Source organism: Orbicella franksi, chromosome 7 (genome assembly GCF_964199315.1).
Source record: "Orbicella franksi chromosome 7, jaOrbFran1.1, whole genome shotgun sequence".
NCBI classification, from domain to species: domain Eukaryota; kingdom Metazoa; phylum Cnidaria; class Anthozoa; order Scleractinia; family Merulinidae; genus Orbicella; species Orbicella franksi.
Genome location: NC_138151.1, coordinates 7,237,818 through 7,259,056, shown reverse-complemented (window position 1 = coordinate 7,259,056; position 21,239 = coordinate 7,237,818). Strand labels below are relative to the sequence as shown.

Genomic DNA, 21,239 nt, shown 5'->3' with positions numbered 1-21,239 from the left:
TCAAGCAAATTTACATTCAAAATTTACTACCAAACCGTAGCCATTATATCATGTGATGATATTGTAAATTATTTGGATCAAAATTTCTCTTGTTATCAATTTCTTGATATGGCTGCAGTGTGCATTTAGCTTGATTTGCTCCCGAACACTATACCCTAACTTTATGTGATATTCCTTAGCACGTCTTAGCTAGGTTTGGTAAATAGTTTTTATACGAACACTTCTGTTGAACTCGAGTTCAGATCAGTTGTTCTAGAACATAGTGATCACGTCGAGGATTTTAAGACTATAGCAGCATATCTTTAGATGAAGAACGAAGACGATAAATACTTTACTTACATACGATGTTGTTGTGCGTAACCTTCTGTGTTTTTAAGGTTGTTCTGCCATTTAACATTCGTTCTAACGTTAGCAAGGGATTTCCAGACGCCATCTTGAATTTTCGCGTCTCCTCGTAGCTATGCGACCGCGACTTAATGAAAGTCCCAGTCTCCCTTCTTACCTCACGGTGCGGATGCCGGCTCTCCTTACCCGTTGCGCTTCACACTTCTCTACTGTAGGCGAATGATTCCTTAACCCCCAGTAATTTTCACAATAGTAGAAAAGAACTCTCACTAGTTTAATTTAGATGGACAAATCTATGCGAGATGATAGATCCTTCTCATAAACCCTGACTGTTGACAACGTCTCCTGACCATACAGTACAAAAACTAAATCGTAAATACTCTTTTTCTTTGGCCATCTTAGCCTAACAAAGAATAGCATGCAAACTGCGGAGATAAACATGATAAAAATACGCATTGTTGGAAAACAAAAATGATACCTTGTTACTTGACGTTTCATATGTTTCAACATAAATCTTAGGGAGTGACCACTGAAAGTAGAAGTAGTCATTATAATACGTCAAATATTTCCGCGATTGGTCAAAACGCGTCACATGACTGAATATTTCCCAGCTAAAACTGGGGAATATCCGAATGAAATTCCTCAATTTTCATAATCGCCCGTGTTGCGAAAAATATTTGAAGGATAATAAACACAATGGCCACACACAATAGCCTCCATTTGAAGCGAAAATATGCTCGGATATTTATTCTTAGGGCCGATTTACACTGTACGACTTTGTCTCATAACACAAGCTTACGACGGGCCTACGACATGACCAAGGACCATTTACACGCGCACGACATTTTCACTTACTAAATTAAATATGCAAAAGTTTGCATCGGGATTTTCAGAGCGAAAGTTCCAAACAGATATTTTAGCTGTCCTGTGCTCTAAAAAATAACTTTATAACGAGATATTTTTCGCTTTAATCCGTTCATTACTTTTCGAGAAACGGCTTCATGTGACTCAGTCAACAACAACTCCGTCCGCCATTTTGACGCAAGAAATTTGTTACGAAATACGTCATTTTCTATCGATTGCGGCTACGATTGTCGCAGCATTTTAAAACATGTTTTAAAATCCTACGACATTTTTTTGACGTATACAACAATCGTAAGCGAGTTGTAGGTTTGATTTTTGAGTTGTAGGTTTGATTGTGAAAGTAAATGTGAGGGATTAAAGAGATGCAGGCTGTGTAGGTATATGTTGGGAATTAATACGATGAAAGCTGTGTAGGTATATGTAGGGGATTGATGAGATGTATTGCTGTGTAGGTATACGAGGGAGATTAATGAGATGGAGGTTGTGTAGGTATATGTAGGGGATTAATGAGATGTAGGTTGTGTAGGTATATGTGGGGGATTAATAAGATGTAGGTTGTGTAGGTATATGTAGGGGATTAATGAGATGTAGGTTGTGTAGGTATATGTAGGGATTAATGAGATCTAGGCTGTGTAGGTATATGAGGGGGATTAATGAGATGTAGGCTGTGCAGGTATATGAGGGGGATTGATGAGATGTAGGCTGTGTAGGTATATGTGAGGGATTAATGAGATGTAGGCTGTGTAGGTATATGTAGGGGGTTAATGAGATGTAGGCTGTGTAGGTATATGTGGGGAACTAATGAGATGTTAATAAGATGTAGGCTCTGTAGGTATATGTAGGGATTAATGAGATGTAGGATGCGTAGGTATATGTGAAGGATCAATAAGATGTAGGCTGTGTAGGTATAAGTAGGTGATTAATGAGATTTAGGATGTAGAATGTGTAGGTATATGTAGGGGATTGATGAGATGTAGGCTGTGTAGGTATATGAGGGGGATTGATGAGATGCAGGCTGTGTAGGTATATGTTGGGAATTAATACGATGAAAGCTGTGTAGGTATATGTAGGGGACTGATGAGATGTATTGCTGTGTAGGTATACGAGGGGGATTAATGAGATGGAGGTTGTGTAGGTATATGTAGGGGATTAATGAGATGTAGGTTGTGTAGGTTTATGTAGAGGATTAATGAGATGTAGGTTGTGTAGGTATATGTGGGGGATCAATGAGATGTAGGTTGTGTAGGTATATGTAGAGGATTAATGAGATGTGGGCTGTGTAGGTATAGGTGGGGGATCAATGAGATGTAGGTTGTGTAGGTATATGTAGAGGATTAATGAGATGTAGGTTGTGTAGGTATATGTGGGGGATCAATGAGATGTAGGTTGTGTAGGTATATGTAGAGGATTAATGAGATGTAGGTTGTGCAGGTATATGTGGGGGATTAATGAGATGTAGGTTGTGTAGGTATATGTGGGGGATCAATGAGATGTTTGTTGTGTAGGTATATGTGGGGGATTAATAAGCTGTAGGCTGTGTAGGTATATGTAGGGAATTAATAAGATCTAGGCTCTGTAGGTATTTGAGGGGGATTAATAAGCTGTAGGCTGTGTAGGTATATGTAGGGAATTAATAAGATCTAGGCTCTGTAGGTATTTGAGGGGGATTAATGAGATGTAGGCTCTGCAGGTATATGTGGGGGATTGATGAGATGTAGGCTGTGTGGGTATATGTTGGGAATTAATACGATGAAAGCTGTGTAGGTATATGTAGGATTAATGAGATGTATGCTGTGTAGGTATACGAGGGAGATTAATGAGATGTAGGCTGTGTAGGTATATGTGGGGGATTAATAAGATGGTAGGCTGAGTAGGTATCTGTAGGGATTAATGAGATGTAGGATGTAGGTATAAGTAGGTGATTAATGAGATGTAGGATGTGCAGGTATATATGTGGTTGAGGAAGAATACTTGATTATATATCCAGGAGGTATTGTTTTAAGAGAGATTAAGAGAGATGTGTATATTACGATGGAGTTATTAACTGGCCGCCCAACCATCCGGGTGGTGTCGCACTTATAAAGCGTCATAGCCAAACTAGACAAACGAGTTTCTGACACCGGCGGGATTTGATTATTCAAAATGGCGGACATACCTCAATTTAACCTATAATATGTTAATTTGCCAAACATTCTTTATATGCACGCTTGTGTTCTGTAACGGCTTTGTAATTTATGCTGTACATACACTGTATGTATAGCATAAATTACAAAGCCGTAATACTTAACTGCAATAAGTTCACCGCGAGAGCAACCATCCGCCGATCACTACTAAGAACATTCCCACCGGCATCAACAAACGACTGTCGTCCCTATCATCCGACAAAGCATCCTTTGACCAAGCCGCCCCTCCATACCAGAAAGCACTCGACGAAAGTGGATATCACTACACACTACGGTACGAACCAGCCAACACACGCAAACGGAGAAACCGACAACGTAATAACATCCTCTGGTACAACCCTCATTTTAGCAAGAACACCAGCACCGACATCGGACACAAATTCCTCGCCCTGATAGACAACCACTTTCCGAAAGATCACAAGCTAAGAAAAATCTTCAACCGAAACACCATTAAGATCAGTTACAGCTGCATGAACAACACAAAACAAATAATCGACAGCCATAACAAACGCATCCTAACTGCATCTATGCCGACTGATGACACCGCCGCCGCCGCTACTATCAACAATAAAAAGACATGTAACTGCCGACAAAAGAACGCATGTCCGCTGGACGGAAACTGCCTACAATCATCTGTAATCTACCAAGCCACCGTAACACGCAAAGACAACAACACGACAGAAACCTACATCGGATTCACAGAGAACGACTTCAAAACTAGATACAGAAACCACACCGCGTCATTCGGTACATTTCTCTGACCCCTAGTCCATGGACTACCCCGATGGACCTGGTCCGTGGATTACTCGAATGGACTACCCATGGACTACCCTAAATGGACCACCCTGAAATTTGTGGCAAACATAAATTTAACGATGCTAGAACCCGAACAAAAGATGCGATCGATCGACAAACACGTTACGGAACACTTGCGATGTAACAGATTTAACGATCCGAACAAAAGATGCGATCGATCAGAACAGTTGCGATTTAATCCTCAAACTTTTCCTACCTTAACATCTGGACTTTTGTTACAAAATATTGGATTCGAGCGAGTTTTTCTTTTGTTATCTACATGATAAGACACGACATTCACATAACCCCATACACCCATACACTTCACACACATATATAGTGGGGGTTCTGGCACAGTGGGTAGCAAGAGGACAACAACCGTCCGAAAAAAGCCCCCCAGCTCCTTCTCCTCAGACTAAAGCTTCGGAGAAGGAGCTGGGGGGCTTTTTTCGGACGGTTGTTGTTCTCTTGCTACCCACTGTGTCCAGAACTCCCACTATATATGTGTGTGTGTTTCTCTTCGTCCTTGATCAGTGCTGTGCCAGAAACCTCACTTCGGGTCCATCGAAGCTGCAACGCAAGTAATCAATATGCGCGGATGTGCCCTTCACTAGTTTATACAAAAAATGTGCCAGAAATATTTTCCTATTGGAGATCTATATGCACAGTGTATACTGCGCCGACATGGCTGCCGCAAGGTATTCGTCCGATGTTCTGCAAATGTTCTACGGCCCAATACCGAGGGAGGAAAGAACAAACCTTCCCGAACCGTTGACACCCGAGTTTCACGCATTATACGATGGGTTCCAAATATCTCAAAACAATTTCCAAGAATGGCTCCGTGTGTGAAGAATGGATATATCCGAAAGGAACCCAAACAATAAAGATATTTTGAAGTTCGCAAGAGAGAACAAAGAAAAGATCACCGATTTGGTCGAACAAGAAACCCTTGGGTTAAATAGCGTAAAAGTAAGTTTCGGGTTACAAGTAAAGTTCTCAATAGAAAGAAACGGTGAAACGCAATTCATAGAGCATTATTTTAAAGAAGACGAACCGCACGTTTTCAAAAAAAATGATGAGGACCTGATAAGACAAAAATTTGACGAATTCATTGAAAACGCAAAAGGAGAAATAGAGCACTGGTCCGAGATGGGATCAGGATGGGCGGTTGAAAGGATACAGGTCGCGTACGTGAATGTTGCGCGCTATCAGCCACTTCGCGGAGGGACCTATTTCCCTCTTCCTGCCAAACTGGCGAAAAAGAAGGCAATAATCAACGTGCAAAACAGAGACAACGAATGTTTGAAGTGGGCAATCAGATCCGCTTTATTCCCTCCAAAAGATGGAAAGAACCCGCAAAGACCAAGCAAATATCCGGTCAATGTCGGTATCAACTACGCAGGCATCGATTTCCCAACACCGGTAAAACAGATAGAAAAGCTCGAGGAACAAAACCCAAAACTCGCAATAAACGTATTTGGCTGGGAAAACGATTGTGTGATTGTGCACCGGATAAGCCAAAAACAAGCGAATGTGCTGCGGATAAACCTGATGTTAATCGAGAAAGGGGAACTTCAGCACTATTGTTACGTAAAAAGAGAAAGCGCTTTGCTGTTCGATCAGACCAAGCACAGAGATACGAAGCACTATTGCATGCTGTACTTGACCGGTTTCTCAAGAGCAGACTTGCTCGTGGATCACAAAAAATATTGCAACGGTGTGAACGGCAGGCCAACAAGGATCGTGATGCCGGAAGAGGGGGAAAACATACTTTCCTTCCAAAACTTCAAAAAACAGATGAAGGCGCCTTTCATTATTTACGCGGACTTTGAGGCAATTATCAGAAAGATTCTGGGCTGTGAGCGTGGGAGAATGCAAACAAGCTACACAGAGAAGACCGAAAGGCACGAGGCATGCGGTTATTCTTACCTTGTTGTGAGAAGCGATGGTGAAGTGGTAGGTTCCAACACGTACAGGGGTGAAAACGCGGTTGGGGAGTTTTTAGGTGCCATTATGCGGGAGGAGGAGAAAATAAGAGAGAGTTTGGCCACACCAAAGCCGATTGAAATGACGTGGAAGGACTGGGAAGACTTCAAGAAAGCGGTCGATTGCCATGTTTGCAACAAAGCTCTGATAAAAGACGAATTCATGGATTCTTTGCCCGTCTGGAACGTTGAAGAAGAACCGGTTGAAGAAGGCGTAAGAGAAAAATGGGGTTATTGGGGGCAAGGCCACAAAAAATGTTTCTACATGGCACAGAAAGAGAAGGAGAAGTGGGGATTTCAAAGGCTGAAAGTTGGAAGCCGAATCACAGGAAAACTGCAAGTACTGTGGAAACCCTTTACTTCAGAAAAACTTCAGAGACGCAGTAAAGAACCATTGCCACATAACGGGCAGGTACCGCGGAGCCGCGCACGCCGAATGCAACAAGAAACTGCGAATTAACCCGAAGACTGACCCAATACCAGTCGTATTCCACAACCTGAGGGGCTACGACGCGCACCACTTGATGCAAGCGATGTCGAAGCTGGAGAAAGAGGTCAAATGTGTCGCCAACAACATGGAGAAATATATCACATTCTCAGTCGGTAATCTTTGTTTCATCGACAGCTTGAACTTTTTGCAAGGGAGCCTTGATTCACTTGTAAGAGCGACACCGAAGGAGGCTTTGAAAATAACATCAACGATTTCGAAAGGCAGCGACCTGCTTTACAAAAAAGGGATCTATCCTTACGAGTACATGGACTCAAGGGAAAGATTCAGCGAGACAAGGCTTCCGGACAAAGAGAAGTTTTACAGCAAGCTGAACGACGAGCACATAACAGACGAAGAGTACGCGCACGCGCAGGCCGTCTGGGAGGCTTTTGGATACAAAACGCTGGGCGATTACCACGATCTTTACGTGAAAACTGACGTCGCGCTGCTGGCGGATGTGTTTGAGAACTTCCGAAAACTGTGCCTTTATCAGTACGGGCTGGATCCGGCGCACTATTTCACGTCGCCAGGCCTCTCCTGGGACGCGCTCTTGAAAAAGACTGGGGTCGAGCTTGAGCTCTTCACAGACTACGAAATGCATCTCTTCGTGGAAAGGGGAATGCGGGACGGAATCTCCATGGTGAGCAACAGGTACGCCAAGGCAAACAACCCGCAGGTACCGGGCTACGACCCCAGCAAGCCAAAAAAATACCTCCTCTATCTCGACGCAAACAATCTTTACGGATGGGCAAAGAGCTTGCCTCTGCCGATAAGAGGTTTCAAGTGGAAACGCGAGTTGCCCACAGAGGAGGAGATTCTTGGGATGAAAGAAAACGCGAAGAAGGGGTGCATTCTCGAGGTCGATCTTGAATACCCTGCAGAACTGCACGAGGAGCACAACAGCTATCCCCTGGCGCCGGAGAAAAAGGCCGTAAAAAAGGAGTGGATGTCGGACTACCAAAACGGGTTGATGAAAGACCTGGATCTAAAACCCCCGGACAGCAAGAAGCTGCTGCTAACGCTTCATGACAAAAAGAACTACGTCGTGCATTACAGAAACTTGCAGTTTTATCTGAAGCAGGACATGAAACTGAAGCGTGTGCACAGAGTGCTGGAGTTCGAACAAGAACGCTGGATGGAGCCTTACATCCGGATGAACACAGAGTTCAGAAAGAAAGCGAAGAGCGTCTTCGAACAGAACTTTTACAAGCTCATGAACAACTCCGTTTTCGGCAAAACCATGGAAAACCTGCGCAACCGCGTTGACATAAGAATAGTGCGCAGCAACGAGACGGACAAAATAAGGAAATTGATCGCCAGCCCTTTGTACTCAAGGCATGTTTTATTTTCAAACGACATGGCAGGAATCGACATGCGAAAAAGCAAGCTGCTTCTCAACAAGCCGGTCTACACGGGGATGACGATCCTTGACAACAGCAAGATCCTGATGTACGACTTCTTTTACAACGAGCTTAAAAAGCAGTACGGCTCGAAGTGCGAGCTCTTGGACACCGACAGCCTTCTTGTCGAGATCGAAACGGATGACGTCTACGAAGACATGAAAAACAACATGGGCCTTTACGACACGAGTGACTACCCGAAGGACCATCCACTCCATTCGAACACCAACAAATAGGTCTTGGGCAAGATGAAAGACGAATGCGCAGGAACCCCCATCGCAGAGTATGTTGGTCTGAGACCGAAAATGTACTCCATCTTGAAGGCGGACGAAAAAAATATTAAAAAAGCGAAGGGCGTGAAAAAGAACGTTGTCAAGAAACAAATAACGCATGAACAGTACAAGGAAACGCTTTTCGGCGCGAAGCAGCAATGGCATGGAATGAACATTCTTCGAAGCGAGGGACACGAGATCTACGGTATGCATCTTAACAAAATTTCGCTTTCGCCATTTGATTCAAAGCGATGGATAGGTGACGATGGTATCCATACAAAAGCTTACGGGTACACCTGCATGGATATATTGTCAACATTAACAGATGACGAACTTAGAGGGTTGGAAGCCGAAGTTTCAAAGTTGCTCTGGGGGTAATTGTGTGTTTGGAGGGACAACCAGAAGTTCTTCACGCACAAAGCCGCGCTTGGGCCCGTCGCGCAGATGGTATAGAACGGGTTGATCGGGTTTGGAAAAAGATCTTTCAATGCCGAAAACTTTCAAAGACCAGATTGGATCCGTGGCCCTTTTCACGCCCCCTTCAAGCTCGCCGGGCTGGTAGAGATAACGAACTTGGACAAGAGGGGGGAGGATTTTTTCGCGTTTTCCGACAGGCCTCGTGTAAGGTGTCGACGGTCTCGCGTAAACAGATTTTTCTTTGATGGCGACGGTGGGTTTCTTGCCGATAAGGCTTGTGACCTCGTTGTTCAAAGCCGAAACAACTTCAGGAAGTCTTTTCACCCAGGCGGTGGACCGCTTGCCCTCAGGGAGAAGCATCCCCACGGCGTACTGGTGCCCGAACAATCGCTCCGCCAGGGTGCGGTTGAAACGTTCGACAATGGCCTGGTCGCGGTGAATGTCAACGCGCCCGCGCCGGATATATGTCTTGTGCTTTTCCATCTCTTGTGTGACAGCGCCCATGAATTCGCGCCCGGGGTCAACCTGCAGCATTTCGGGCCATTCGAGAGGCGAGCGCTTGTAAATCTTCTGAAAGGCATGGGTGACCTCATCAGAATTCTTCGAAGTCAGGGGTTCGGCCTCTTTGAAGCGGCTGGCCACGTCGACAACGGTCAGCGCGTATTTGAAAACTTTGCGGCCGCGAGGGAGCTTGTCGTGCGGCAGAAAAAGAAGGTCTGCCTGATGGACCTTGTTGGGCGTGGGAACGTCGAATTTCGGCCGAGGGATCCGCTTCGGCGCGGGGAGGAATATCTGCCAGAGCGCTTGCCGGATCAGCCACTTTTTTGCGGCATCTTCAGGTACCTTGGCGGCCTCGGCAAATTTTTTGATCGCGGCGATTCCTTTCCAGTAGCCTCCTGGGCCGTAGTAAATCTTCGCGAGTTTGGCGTCCATATGAGAAAGACGCAAAAAAGTTTAAAGGAACCGAAAGGCCGCGTAGCCCAGAGCGAGCGCCCCGGCGCCCACGAACGCGAGTTCACCGTTTTTCTGCTGCTCGCTCGGCTGATAGAAATCTGAGAGCTTGGGCTCCTTGGGCGGCGCCACCTGCGCACCGGGATGCGCCTGGTTGTAGAGTTTGAAGGCGTAGTCCGTGTTGGTGAAGTTCTGCTTGGCCTGCTCCTTTGTTTGCTCGTTGGTCGCGATCCAGTCGAGAAGTTGTGTTCGGTCGCGCGTGTATTTGGCGTAAGCCGCTTGATAATCTTCGAGAGCCTTGTCGTGGCGCTTTTTTTCTTCAAGCGCGGCTTTGTCGCCCTCGCCGAGCGCCCTCGCCAGATAATTGCCGCCGATAAAAGCCGTGGCGTTCAACACAGCCCCGCCAATCATGATCGCGATGCTCGCCATGGTTATATATTAATGGAAGCTTTTTTCAAATCATTATTCAGACGCTGTCGGGGAGGATTTTCTGGTCCTCGAGGTACTTTTTGAGCGCAATGCTGTCCGCCATGACAGCGGTGAGCTTCACGTAATTCATCACGCTGCTGCTGGGATCGGAAGTGAAATTCTCTTTCACAACCTTTTTTGCGACCCAGCCGATGCCCGCAGCTAATCCCGTGAGAGTTGCGGCGTCAATGACGGTCTTGACAAGCTTGTTGTCAGACATGGTATGTTCGATATAAGAGCGGAACAAAAGTTTAAAACAAAATTAATACTTCTTCCATCTGAGTATATTTTCAAGGCTTTTTAATTTATATGTCTGTCTATTATTTTTGTTATTTCTTCTTCTGCAACTCCATTCTTTTTTAATTCTTCTTCCATATCTTTTATAATTCTTATTAATTTTTCTCTCTTATCTTTGTCTTTTTCTATGCGTTTTCTGGCAAAGGCTTCATCCAAAACTTCGAATGTTTTTTTCAAAACATCTCTGCTGAACTTGAACAGATAAAACGTGACACCAAGAGTGGCGACGAAAGTGATAATGTTCTGTGAAGCGTTGTTATGTTCCGGCATCGCGGTACATATTACAAACAAAGGTTTAAAACATTTTTTTAAATGTATTTGGCCGTGTCGCGCGAGCAGGTTCTGGCTCAACACGCACGGGCTCAGGCGCGGGCTCCGGCGTTTTGAATTTGTCGAACACGGGCTTGGCCATCGCCTTGAGCTCTTCGCGTTTGTAATAGATCCCGAGCAGGGAAACGCCTATGCCGCCAATAGCAATCAATTGGTTGGCGCTGAGGCCAAAAAGGCCGCCGCTATTTGGGCTTTCACCTTCTGTGGTCGGGGCTGGCTCAGGGGCCGCTGTGGCGGCTTTCGCTTCCTTTTCCGCGTGATAAGCCTCAGCCGCTTTCTTCTGTTCTTCCCGGGCCATCCGCGTTCTTTCGGCAACCATTTTTCCAGCGGCCACACGCCTGGGGTTTTCTAAGCGCTGCGTGGTTGCAGTCGGAGTTGTCGCTTGCTGTGTGACATCGGTGGCAGGCGCTGCCTTGGTCTCGACCTGAGGCGCCGTGACGGCAGGTGCGCTCTCGGATTGTTCGGTTGACATTCTGAAGCGAACCCTATTCTAAGCAAATAAAAAAGTTTAATTCTTAACAATTTGTCAGCAAGACCTCAGCATTTGTTGATGAATGGTGACCATTTATTCTGCAGTTGCTGAGCCGGGTACTTCATCAACGTCCTCAAGCGGATAGTCATATTCATCACGAGAAGGGTGGCTCTTCTCCGGCAATTGTGGACTAAAATCAATATGTTTAGTGGTGATGAACACAGCGTTGGCCGCAGCAAGAAACCGGCCGCACTTCAAAGCAAGGTTGCCGGCCAGATTGGAGAGCTCTTTGTTCAAGATGTAGTCGTTTCTGAGCTCTTTTTGGTAAGCCTCGATGTCTTTGATTTTGACGGTCATTCCGACCACTTTGGTTGCAAGAAAAATAAAGCTGTCGATCAGGCTTTCCGTTGTCTTCGAGCCCACGTACGTCTCGTAGCGTTTGGTGAATTTCTCGACCTCTTTGTCGCTCAGGCGCTTCACCTGCTCGTGGGTCAACTGCACTCCGATGGCCTCTTTGGCTTTGCCTGTGGACACCAGCACGGCCAGCTGCTCGCGAAGAGCGGGAATGTCGGGTCCGGGAGCGGTTGGAACAAGGCCACCTGCGGGACCACTCGACGGCTCGGGCTCGGTTTGAAGAAGGTTCATAACGTCTGCTAACGCGGCCTCTTCTCCAGCCATTGTGCAAGGCCATATACAGCTTTTTTCTTTTATTCAAATAACTTTACCCCGTAGGGGTGGCGAAGCGAGAACACAAGATAAGAGAACTTTCGCTCTTTCAGCTTTGAAACCAGACCTTTGTACTCATCCGGGGAGAGTTCGCCAGCGTAATCCTCGAAGATGGCTTTCGTGGTCCTGGCCGAGGGGGTGTAAAAGAGAACGATCGCCGCCACGTTCTCCCTGAAGGAAGATGTTATGCCGGTCATCTTCTGGATCAGCGCCCAAACGCTGATGCCCATATGGCGGGCAGAAAAGGCGAGATTCACCAGCTCGCCTGTGCGCCCTTTCACGTCTTTGGAGGCTGCGCAGTAATCGAGGATTATGAGCGTGTTGGTGCCCACGAAAAGCCATCTCACGAGCTGCAACCACCTTTCCACGTTGTGCTGCTCGCAGACTATCACATCCATTCTTGGATCGTTTTCGCCAAGCCGGCGGTAGGTCTTGTTGTGCGTGAACGTCGGGCAGATGAGCACGATGTAGTCGAACTTTCCGCGGAACGGGCCGTAGAGCTGGTCCACCACGAACCTCGATTTGCCTGAATTAGTCGGCCCCACAATGAGAGCGTTGAAGGGAATCTTGCTCGGGTCCATGTTCCTATATTAAAACTGTACAGATTCCAGCTGTCTGTCCATAAGGTTGAACTGGGAGTCGGCGATGACGAACACATGGCATTTCACGTTGCCTGAGCCTTCGACTTTTCGCTCAATTTCCAGCTGGACACCGTCCGTACTGTTCACAATCCGCGTGCCGCTGCCGTGCATTCCTTGATCAGCCATGGAGCGCATGTCAATCACAAGCCCGAACTTATCACCGGTGTAGAACTTTGTCATATCCATGTGCTCCGTTTTAATTTTTTTCTTTCACAAACAAGTTGCGGGCCTCTTCCCACATGTCCTTGCCTTCGATGCCGCTGTTGTAAAACATGTTGGGCGAGCCGTTGACCGTGACGCTGACTTTAGTCAGATCGGGGAAGATAAATTTTTCTGAATCTCTGTCGCAAGCAGTATACGGCTCTACAAACAGGAGGAGGAGGGCTTTCAGCGACCTTCTTTGGGCGTTGACTTTGATGTTGATCTTCGTGTCAGTGTCTTTTTTGAAGGCCACCTCTTTGTCATGCATCACGTGGTCGTAACTGAAATATTTGCCGCTGGAGTAAACGCTCCGCGCCTCGTCTGCCAGAGTCTTGCTGAGGATCATTTTGTACTCGAGCTGGATGTTTTTCAGCTTGTATTTCAGCTGGGTTGTGTCAGAGCCTTTGACCACGTGTATGGCTTCGGCATACACGTGGTCGGTTAAGATCTGATGGTCCAGCCTGATCCGGTACTTTTTTCCGTAAACCTCGTTCAGCTTGTTTTCAGCTTCGACGCCCGAGGTTTTCTTGTCTCCCGCGTCTGAGCGGATATTGCACAGATCCTCGCTCTGAATCCCTTCGAGAATCCTGTTGTCGCGCTCTTCCTGCGAAAGAAAAAGGTCTTCGAAAGTTTTGTATATGTCGTACCCAACCGTGTCTTGCAGGGTTGTTCCCGCAAACTTTACGACCAGACTGTCAACGAGCGCCCGCGTGACGTTCTGGACGAGGAAGTTGTTCGCGTGCCCTCCAGCAAGGTCGATGTCAAAGACAAGCGCTAGCGAGCTCGGCACCAGAACCTCGTTCTCGTTCAGCTTGGGCACGTAAACGTACAGCGTATTGCCGGGGTCGGCTTCAGAGGGGTTAAAGGTGATTCGCTTGACCGTGCGCTGGGCCTTCATTGCGTGTACGGTCTTTTCGCTGTACGTTGGGCGAAGGTTCTCTGGAACAACTGACATTGTATAAATATCCCGGCGATTATTTCTAATTTGAAAAATAATAGGCTTGAAATATATCGCTATGGCGGAAGGCGGTGGCGAATTTGGTTACGAAGACACGGGCCTTGACAACCGGATTGACCACGACGATGATGGTGATGGAGAACAAGAGGGTGACACGACCCGTCCTTTTAATCCAGGCTCGGCGTCCACTCCCTACCAACCTGGCGACCCCTACCACGGGGGCGAACAAACGGAAATGTCTTCTATGCGGCACGAGCAGTCCGGCCTGCCTGACGCTTATTATGCCGAGACGTCATTTTTTGGAGAAGATATCCCTTTGCTTGAACCAGATTTGGAACGGGAATTTGTCATAGACCAGTTAAAAAGAGTATTTACCAACTTTAAAGAGAATAGTTTTGCAAAGGGAAAACCAAGGGTAAAACTGTTGCAGTAGGTACGGGTGGAGGCGAGTACAAGATTATGAAAGTTTTTTAGGGCCAAGAGCTGCAGATGTCATTGTGGAAGACCGGGATACCATCAGAGAAATGAAACAAAGACAAAAAGAGGCAGAGAAACAACTACAACAGGCGGAAAAACTCGCTTCGCAAAGAGAACAAGAAAAGAAAGAATTGGAAGTTCTGAGACGCAAAATCAAGCAAACCGACGCTAAGATTGATGACATTCAGGATGAACATGGTTCGAATCTTGAAAGTGAAGCAGAGCTGCGTAGGCTCAAAGAACTGAAAAAGAACTATCAAAACGATCTTGAAAACAAGAAAAAAGAATTGGACTCGCTAACAAAAAAATCAAGAAACATAGAAAAAGAACAAGAAAAGGTAGACAGACTCAGGGCCAGCATCGCAGCAAAAGAAAGTGAAACAAACGCCATGGAAGAAAGGCTCAACCAAACAAAACCGTTGGACGACCTGAAAGAGCGGGAAAGCGAGCTGCAGCGCCAAAACGAGGAAGACCAGGCAATCATCCAAGATGAGAATGCCTCGCCCTCTGAAAAAGAAGCCGCAGAAGGCAGAGTGGCAGAAAGAAACGAGCAGATCGCGCGTTTGCAAACTCAGATCGCGGAAAGGGAAAGGGGGCGGCCTCTCTTGGAAAGGGTCAAAGAGATCTTCAAAAAATACGGCGTGACCTTGACCGCTATTCTTCTCGCCGCCGGGACCACAATCGGCGCTGTCATCGGGGTCCTCACCAGAGGTTTGAAAGCCACCGGCAAAGCTTTGGGAAATGGCCTCAAAGATATTGCCGCAAAACTCGGTTCTCTGCTGCCCGGGCTGATTGGCTCGATCGTGAGCTTCCTGTTCAAAGCCGCCGGCCAAGTCGTCGGGTTTCTGGCCGAGCACACCTGGCTGCTTATTCTTGCCGCGGTGGCCTTTTTGTTCGAAAAATATTTTAAGAAGCAGCGTTAACTTACCACCAAGCCATGAACAGCAACGCCGATAATCCAACTACACCGACAATGACAGCCGTTTTGTTAATCTCGTGTTGCGTTGTTTTATCCGGAGCCTCGGGCTCTATTTTTTCCGCCGTTGGCTGCGCTTGTTGAGTTTCGGACGGAGCTGGTTTCCTTGATTCGGCTGTTGCGGCTTTGTGTATCGGGTTGGACGGATGGCTATTGGGAGGGTTTATCTTTGACGGGCCGCCTGCCATTAGTTTGAGCCCAGCTTTTTTTGTGTCAGGGTTTATCTCGTTGTTCACCCCCAGTTTCATCCCGGAGACCGCCTGTTTCAGCTTGTTGTTGTAACCAATCGTGCTTGCGGTGTTGATTATCATTTGCGCAGGCATGAGCCAGGCCATGGGGGCAACAGCGAGATTGAGCCTGACTTTCGCTTGATCCACCGCGAGCTGGTACCTTTGCACGCTCTTGGCCAAGTCGGGCTGTCTGATCGCGTCTTCCATCAGCACCAGGAACTCGCTTTGGGCTTCTTTCGCCCTGTCGCCAGAGCCGAGAATGCTGCTGCGGACGTTCACCTGCGCGCCTAAGACACAGTAAACGAAAGCCTCGATTGACTGATTTATTCGTGCCAAGCCCACCTGCGTCAAACCGTTCGCGGTGTTTGGCGCGAACCAGTCCGCTTGAGCATCAGAAGCGGCCCCCGGCTCGATGAAATAAATCAAGTCACCATTTATAGCTTTGCCGCCTTCATCGTTGAATTTGTTCCATCCCGGGTATTTATAGTCAGTTTTCGACGCGCCCGCGCCGGACACGTAAACATAAACGCTTCCCAGAACGTGGTTTTCCCCATGCGTGTAGCGGAAATCGCTCGAGGGGTCAATGCCGAACTCGCTGCATATCCTTTTGTACGAAGCGACGTCGTAATGATTGTTGAATTGGTTGAAAGCCGGGTCTCCGGGCAAAGCGCTCATGCTCTGAATTCCTCCCAGCTGGTACAAAATTCGCCTGACCGTGAAATACACGTGGAATTTGTAGAAAGCTCTTATCTGCGGGGGGAGATTCATCCCGCTGTCAAAGATTTCGCGAGAAACTCCGCACGCCTGTGTCGCGCAGAAAACCGCGAAGTTGAGCTGCTGCGGCCAATATTTCATGTCAGGCCCTCCTAACCAGTGTTTTGATTCGGCTGCAGATGTGTGCCTGAGTTTGGTATCTTGAAATATTTCTCTGAATTTTGTCGTGAAATATTGGTCAGGCGTGACGTAGGTTTGGATTGGGGCGTCGAATATTTTCTTCAAGCTTTGCGCTTTGCCGTCGAAAGGTACTGCAGGGATGGCCAATGAAACTTTTGAACTGAGGGGCGACAATTGATAAGGAAAACCACCGCTGTCTCCCAAACCGAGCGCCTCTTTCATTTCCGCGCTCCAATATTTCCTGTCTGAGCCGAAGACGCTTTGAAACGAGTCTTCGCTTTCTTTGAAAAACACCTCCGCGGTCACGTTATTTTTTTCATCGACGCTTCCTTGCGAAACGAACCGGCTTTTGTCCGCTTTGGGGAAGCGGTTTAAAAAGTTTGTCCACGCCTTTTTCTTCGTCGCCTCCGCTTTTTTTAAGGCAGGACCATTCCACAAATTGGCCATATTATTTGAACACAATTTTATTTGTTAAATATAAAATGGTTGTTCTCACTATTGTCACGCAACAGAACGGAGGGACAATATATTTTGAAAACCCGATACCGAAAGTGCATTTCATGAAACTCATTTCTTGCAGTTTGTACAATAACTGGGACACTTTGAAGAAAGAAGGTTCGGCCACCTTGGGGAATAAAGGCAATCATGCCACTTTGCCAGTTGGTCAAGTACTCCCAGGGCATTACAAGTTAGAAAGAATTGCACTTGAAATAGGCAATCTGTTCGCCAAATATGACTATAAGTTGGAAACAGAAATAAACCAACCTCTTGGCCAGCTTGTAATCAAAAATTCTGGGTTAAGACCGATAGAACTTGATCGCGATTTAGCCCGTTTGCTTGGTATTGGGCGAAAGCTGCAGTTTATGACCTTCGTAAAAAGGCTTACAGCTTCAACGACATATTTTATTCATTGCGACTTGATCGACAAACAAAAGAATCTGTTCAATGGCAAAAGGTCAGATGTATTAGCCTTTTTTGATGTGAAAGGTAAGCCTTATGAAAAAGTAAGCTACCAGGCTTCTCCGCAACAGGTTTTGCGAGACTGCTCTACAGACGAATCCATAAATAGCATCACTATTAGCGTCAAAGATGAAAATGGCGAACTCTTTGATTTCAAGGGCTTCCCTCTTCTTTTTGAATTAGAGTTAAATTAAATTCTATATACACGCAATGTCTTCGGCAAATCTGTTGCCACCAAGCGCGCCAAGCGCGCCGCCTGACGAGCGTCTTTATCCAAACATTCCCGAAATAACAAATGCCGAGAATTTCCGGCTAACCGAGATAAGCAGAATTGAAAAAGAAATATCTGCTGAGGTCGAGCATTACAGGCTTGTGTTGAAAAAATACAAAAAAGCCCGGAAAGCGCTTCACTATTCCGTGGTTGGCCTTGGCGCTGTCACGGCAGCTCTGTCTTCTGGGGCTGTCGCAACATCACTCACCGGTGTTGGAATTGTTGTCGGCGCGCCTGTTGCCTGGATTGCCGCTTTATCTGGCGCAGTTTCCACTGGCCTGTCCGTTGTCAACAAGAAGCTTGAACGCAAAGTTTTAATAAGCGCTCGAGAATCCACTCTCTGGCTATTGCAAAACGTGACTCGATAAACTGCTCTGTCTCACAGGCTCTTAACGATAATCGGGTTTCCCACACGGAGTTTCAACTGATCACACGTGAAATGCAGAAATATCGCCAGCTTAAAGAGACTTTACGCTCGAACTTTGCGCAAATAGAAACAAATCCAATCCAGCCAGATATCGAAAAAGTAAGAAACCAGGTTCGGGACCAGGTTCGGGAAGAATATAGAAAAAAACTTGCGGATTAAACAGGAGATTTGAACTAAATTTTGAGCGAAAAAACACAAAACTTTCTCTTTGTCTAATCAAAAACAGGTGATTGTGTTACACCGCGTTACCTTCACGCGTGACGTTGCGTGACTGGGTTACGTTACTGTCACGCGTGACGTTGCGTGACAGGTCACACAAAAAAGCAAAACCCTGTCGGGAGGTGCTCGTTGGCTGTTCTTTTGCCTAGCCCCGGCTAGGACTTTTTCCCGCCGCTGACAAGGCGGCTGTCCCGTTTTACCTCCGGACAAGGTTTGAGATCCCGAGGGATCTCTGAGCACCTCCCAGTCACCACTGGGCCGGGGTGGGTTCATCCGCGCGTTGGCTGGGCGTATTTTTTTGGTAAATTCTGTTTTGGTTCGTTATTTTCGGCCCAAACAAAAAAATCTTGAGTTGTCCTCCATGTTTTTCTGTACTGCTCGGCCAAGGGCCTGGGAGAATATTTGGTTCCAGTCTTCTGAGAAAAATGTCACGCAACTCGCCGATTTCAAACAAAACTTTTGCTTCGAACGAAGGTTAATATCGTCGCCTCTCAGTAAAATTTCTTAAAGATTTCGGCGTAGTCGTTCTCGTCATACACGGGGTAGCCAAGATAATGTTTTTCTCTATTTTTATAACACTCGTAACAGAGTCCTTTTAGGCCGCAAGAGTTGCATTTACTGCAAAACATGACCTTAACAATTTTTGATCGTTTTTCGCAAAAGGGCGCCTCATCAATCTCGTAATGCACCTCATCCCAGCCCATTGACTTTCTTCCCCTTCTTTTTATCGCGAGATACTTCTTGTAAATTATCTCGCGAAGCTCTGGAGAGAGGTTTTGAATGGCCTCGGAAAGTTCGCAGTTGCTCTTTTGCAGAACATCGGACGAATATCTTGCGGCAGCCATGTCGGCGCAGTATACACTGTGCATATAAATCTCCAATAGGAAAATATTTCTGGCACATTTTTTGTATAAACTAGTGAAGGGCACATCCGCGCATATTGATTACTTGCGTTGCAGCTTCGATGGACCCGAAGTGAGGTTTCTGGCACAGCACTGATCAAGGACGAAGAGAAACACACACACATATATAGTGGGAGTTCTGGACACAGTGGGTAGCAAGAGGACAACAACCGTCCGAAAAAAGCCCCCCAGCTCCTTCTCCGAAGCTTTAGTCTGAGGAGAAGGAGCTGGGGGGCTTTTTTCGGACGGTTGTTGTCCTCTTGCTACCCACTGTGCCAGAACCCCCACTATATATGTGTGTCACTTCCCATACACCGCCATCATGCGTGTCTACCGCTGGCCAAATGAGTGTAGCTAGCAGGCGCAGTAGTTGCCCACGAGTCACTCACTGTCACTCACAATATGGTCCAATATGGAAAGCACGCTAGATGGTAAGTGGAAATTTTGCATATATATAATGCATTCATCTCTGACTCGTGAGCCAGTTCTTTACGCCATGAGAGGGAACGGGAAAAGCAACTCATTTCCTTTATTTCGGTTGTAATATTTTGTGGCAAAGGTCCAGTTGGGGATTAAATCTGTTACATCGCAAGTGTTCCATAATTGTGTTTGTCGATCGATCCATAGTTAGTGGAGGGGACTATGATCGATCGCATCTTTTGTTCGGGTTCTAGCATCGTTAAATATATGTTTGCCACAAATTTCAGGGTGGTCCATTTAGGGTAGTTCACAGACCAGGTCCATCAGGGTAGTCCATGGACTAGAGGTCAGAGAAATGTACCAAATGTACGCATCATTCCGCCACGCTAAACACAGAAACTCGACCGAACTCAGCAAGCACATCTGGACCCTCAAAGACAATAACATCGGACATTTTATTTCCTGGCGCATTCTCTCATCACACTCGCCGTACAACAGCTCAAGTAAAAGATGTAGCCTTTGCCTTAAAGAAAAATTCCTTATCATCTGCCAACCCGAGCTATCAACACTAAACAAACGTAATGAACTCGTGTCATCTTGCCGCCACAGAAACAAAGCGCTCCTACGAAACAACTAACCCGCTAAATTTCGCGCTGCATATATTATGTAAACTAGTAATAACCAAAGGTTAGAAAGTGCGGGCGAGGACGATATCTGGTCATTTTGGGTAAAAAAGGTTTATATATATTGTCCAAGGTATAGTCAGTGAGTGATGCATAGTAGTTATAAGGATGTGAAATATTTTCTAAGGCAATCCCTGCTCCTGCAGTTCTCTTTCCTCCTCTCGTTCCCCCTCTCCCCCTTAAACTCCCTCTATATTCCCTGTAATGATTGAGTCAAAATGAATTTTTGGAACTCAACAAACATTTATTGAAATATTATAACATGTAAAATTTGAACATGTGATTTAAATGATCAATAAAGAATTCCAACAAAACGAATTGGTTATCATATGCAAAACTTGAACATGTTATTGGACAGTTACTGTAACGAAACTATTATATAAATTTGAACAAGTGATTTCAATGATACGTAAAAATTTCCAACAAAATGCATTGGTTATCATATGCAAAACTTGAACATGTTAGGAACTGTAACGAAACCATTATATAAATTTGGTATCTTCTTGTCACATGGTGTAAGTTGACATTAGAGGTAAATGTTCAGTTTGTCAACAAATTTGAATTCCTTGACAGTAACTTTTTTATTAGTATTTGTCAGAAGGTCTGGCCCTTGAAGTTGTCACAGATTAACTTCTATTGAGAATACAAAGTGTTTACTGTTATTCAAAGTTCATTATTTCTTTGATGTAATTTGATGTTGTGTCCCCTAGCATTGTAATGTTCTCAACAGAAAGTAGCGCTTCAGAGATTTGGTCGGATGTTAGCGGAGTGTCTTCTTTGTTCTTGTTCAGAAGACATTGCAACACGTCGGTGAATGCAGTGAACCACGTTTCAGTGCCATCAACATCAGCACAAAGTCTTGCTGACATAGCTTTCTTTGATGATTTCGTTTTCTGGGTGGTACTACATGATGGGCAGGTGACAATTTTATCATTTATGGTGTATTGTATCCTCTTGTTACATGATTTAAGTTGACATTGGAGGT

At 46.0% G+C, this 21,239-nt stretch overlaps 4 protein-coding genes across 4 annotated transcripts; 2 read left to right on the top strand and 2 right to left on the bottom strand.

Moving 5' to 3' along the window:
- The first annotated feature begins 6,495 nt into the window (after positions 1-6,495).
- On the top strand, positions 6,496-8,298 carry LOC145492105 (uncharacterized). Its single transcript, XM_081471432.1, has one exon. The coding sequence runs from the start codon at positions 6,697-6,699 to the stop codon at positions 8,296-8,298; it is 1,602 nt and encodes a 533-aa protein (XP_081327558.1). The 5' UTR covers positions 6,496-6,696.
- Positions 8,299-8,384: 86 nt separating this feature from the next.
- Positions 8,385-10,697, bottom strand: LOC145492106 (uncharacterized). The gene is made up of 2 exons (XM_081471433.1): positions 10,175-10,697; positions 8,385-10,123 (listed from the first exon to the last, which is right to left on the bottom strand). Exon 2 carries the CDS (start codon positions 10,111-10,113, stop codon positions 9,706-9,708), a length of 408 nt encoding a protein of 135 aa, XP_081327559.1. The 5' UTR covers positions 10,114-10,123; positions 10,175-10,697; the 3' UTR covers positions 8,385-9,705.
- Positions 10,698-13,853: 3,156 nt separating this feature from the next.
- LOC145492822 (uncharacterized) lies at positions 13,854-15,195 on the top strand. Its single transcript, XM_081472200.1, has 2 exons — positions 13,854-14,187; positions 14,270-15,195. The coding sequence occupies exons 1-2, from the start codon at positions 13,854-13,856 to the stop codon at positions 15,193-15,195; spliced, it is 1,260 nt and encodes a 419-aa protein (XP_081328326.1).
- A 1-nt stretch (position 15,196) lies between these two features.
- On the bottom strand, positions 15,197-16,902 carry LOC145492104 (uncharacterized). Its single transcript, XM_081471431.1, has one exon. The coding sequence runs from the start codon at positions 16,817-16,819 to the stop codon at positions 15,197-15,199; it is 1,623 nt and encodes a 540-aa protein (XP_081327557.1). The 5' UTR covers positions 16,820-16,902.
- Between the last annotated feature and the right edge of the window lie 4,337 nt (positions 16,903-21,239).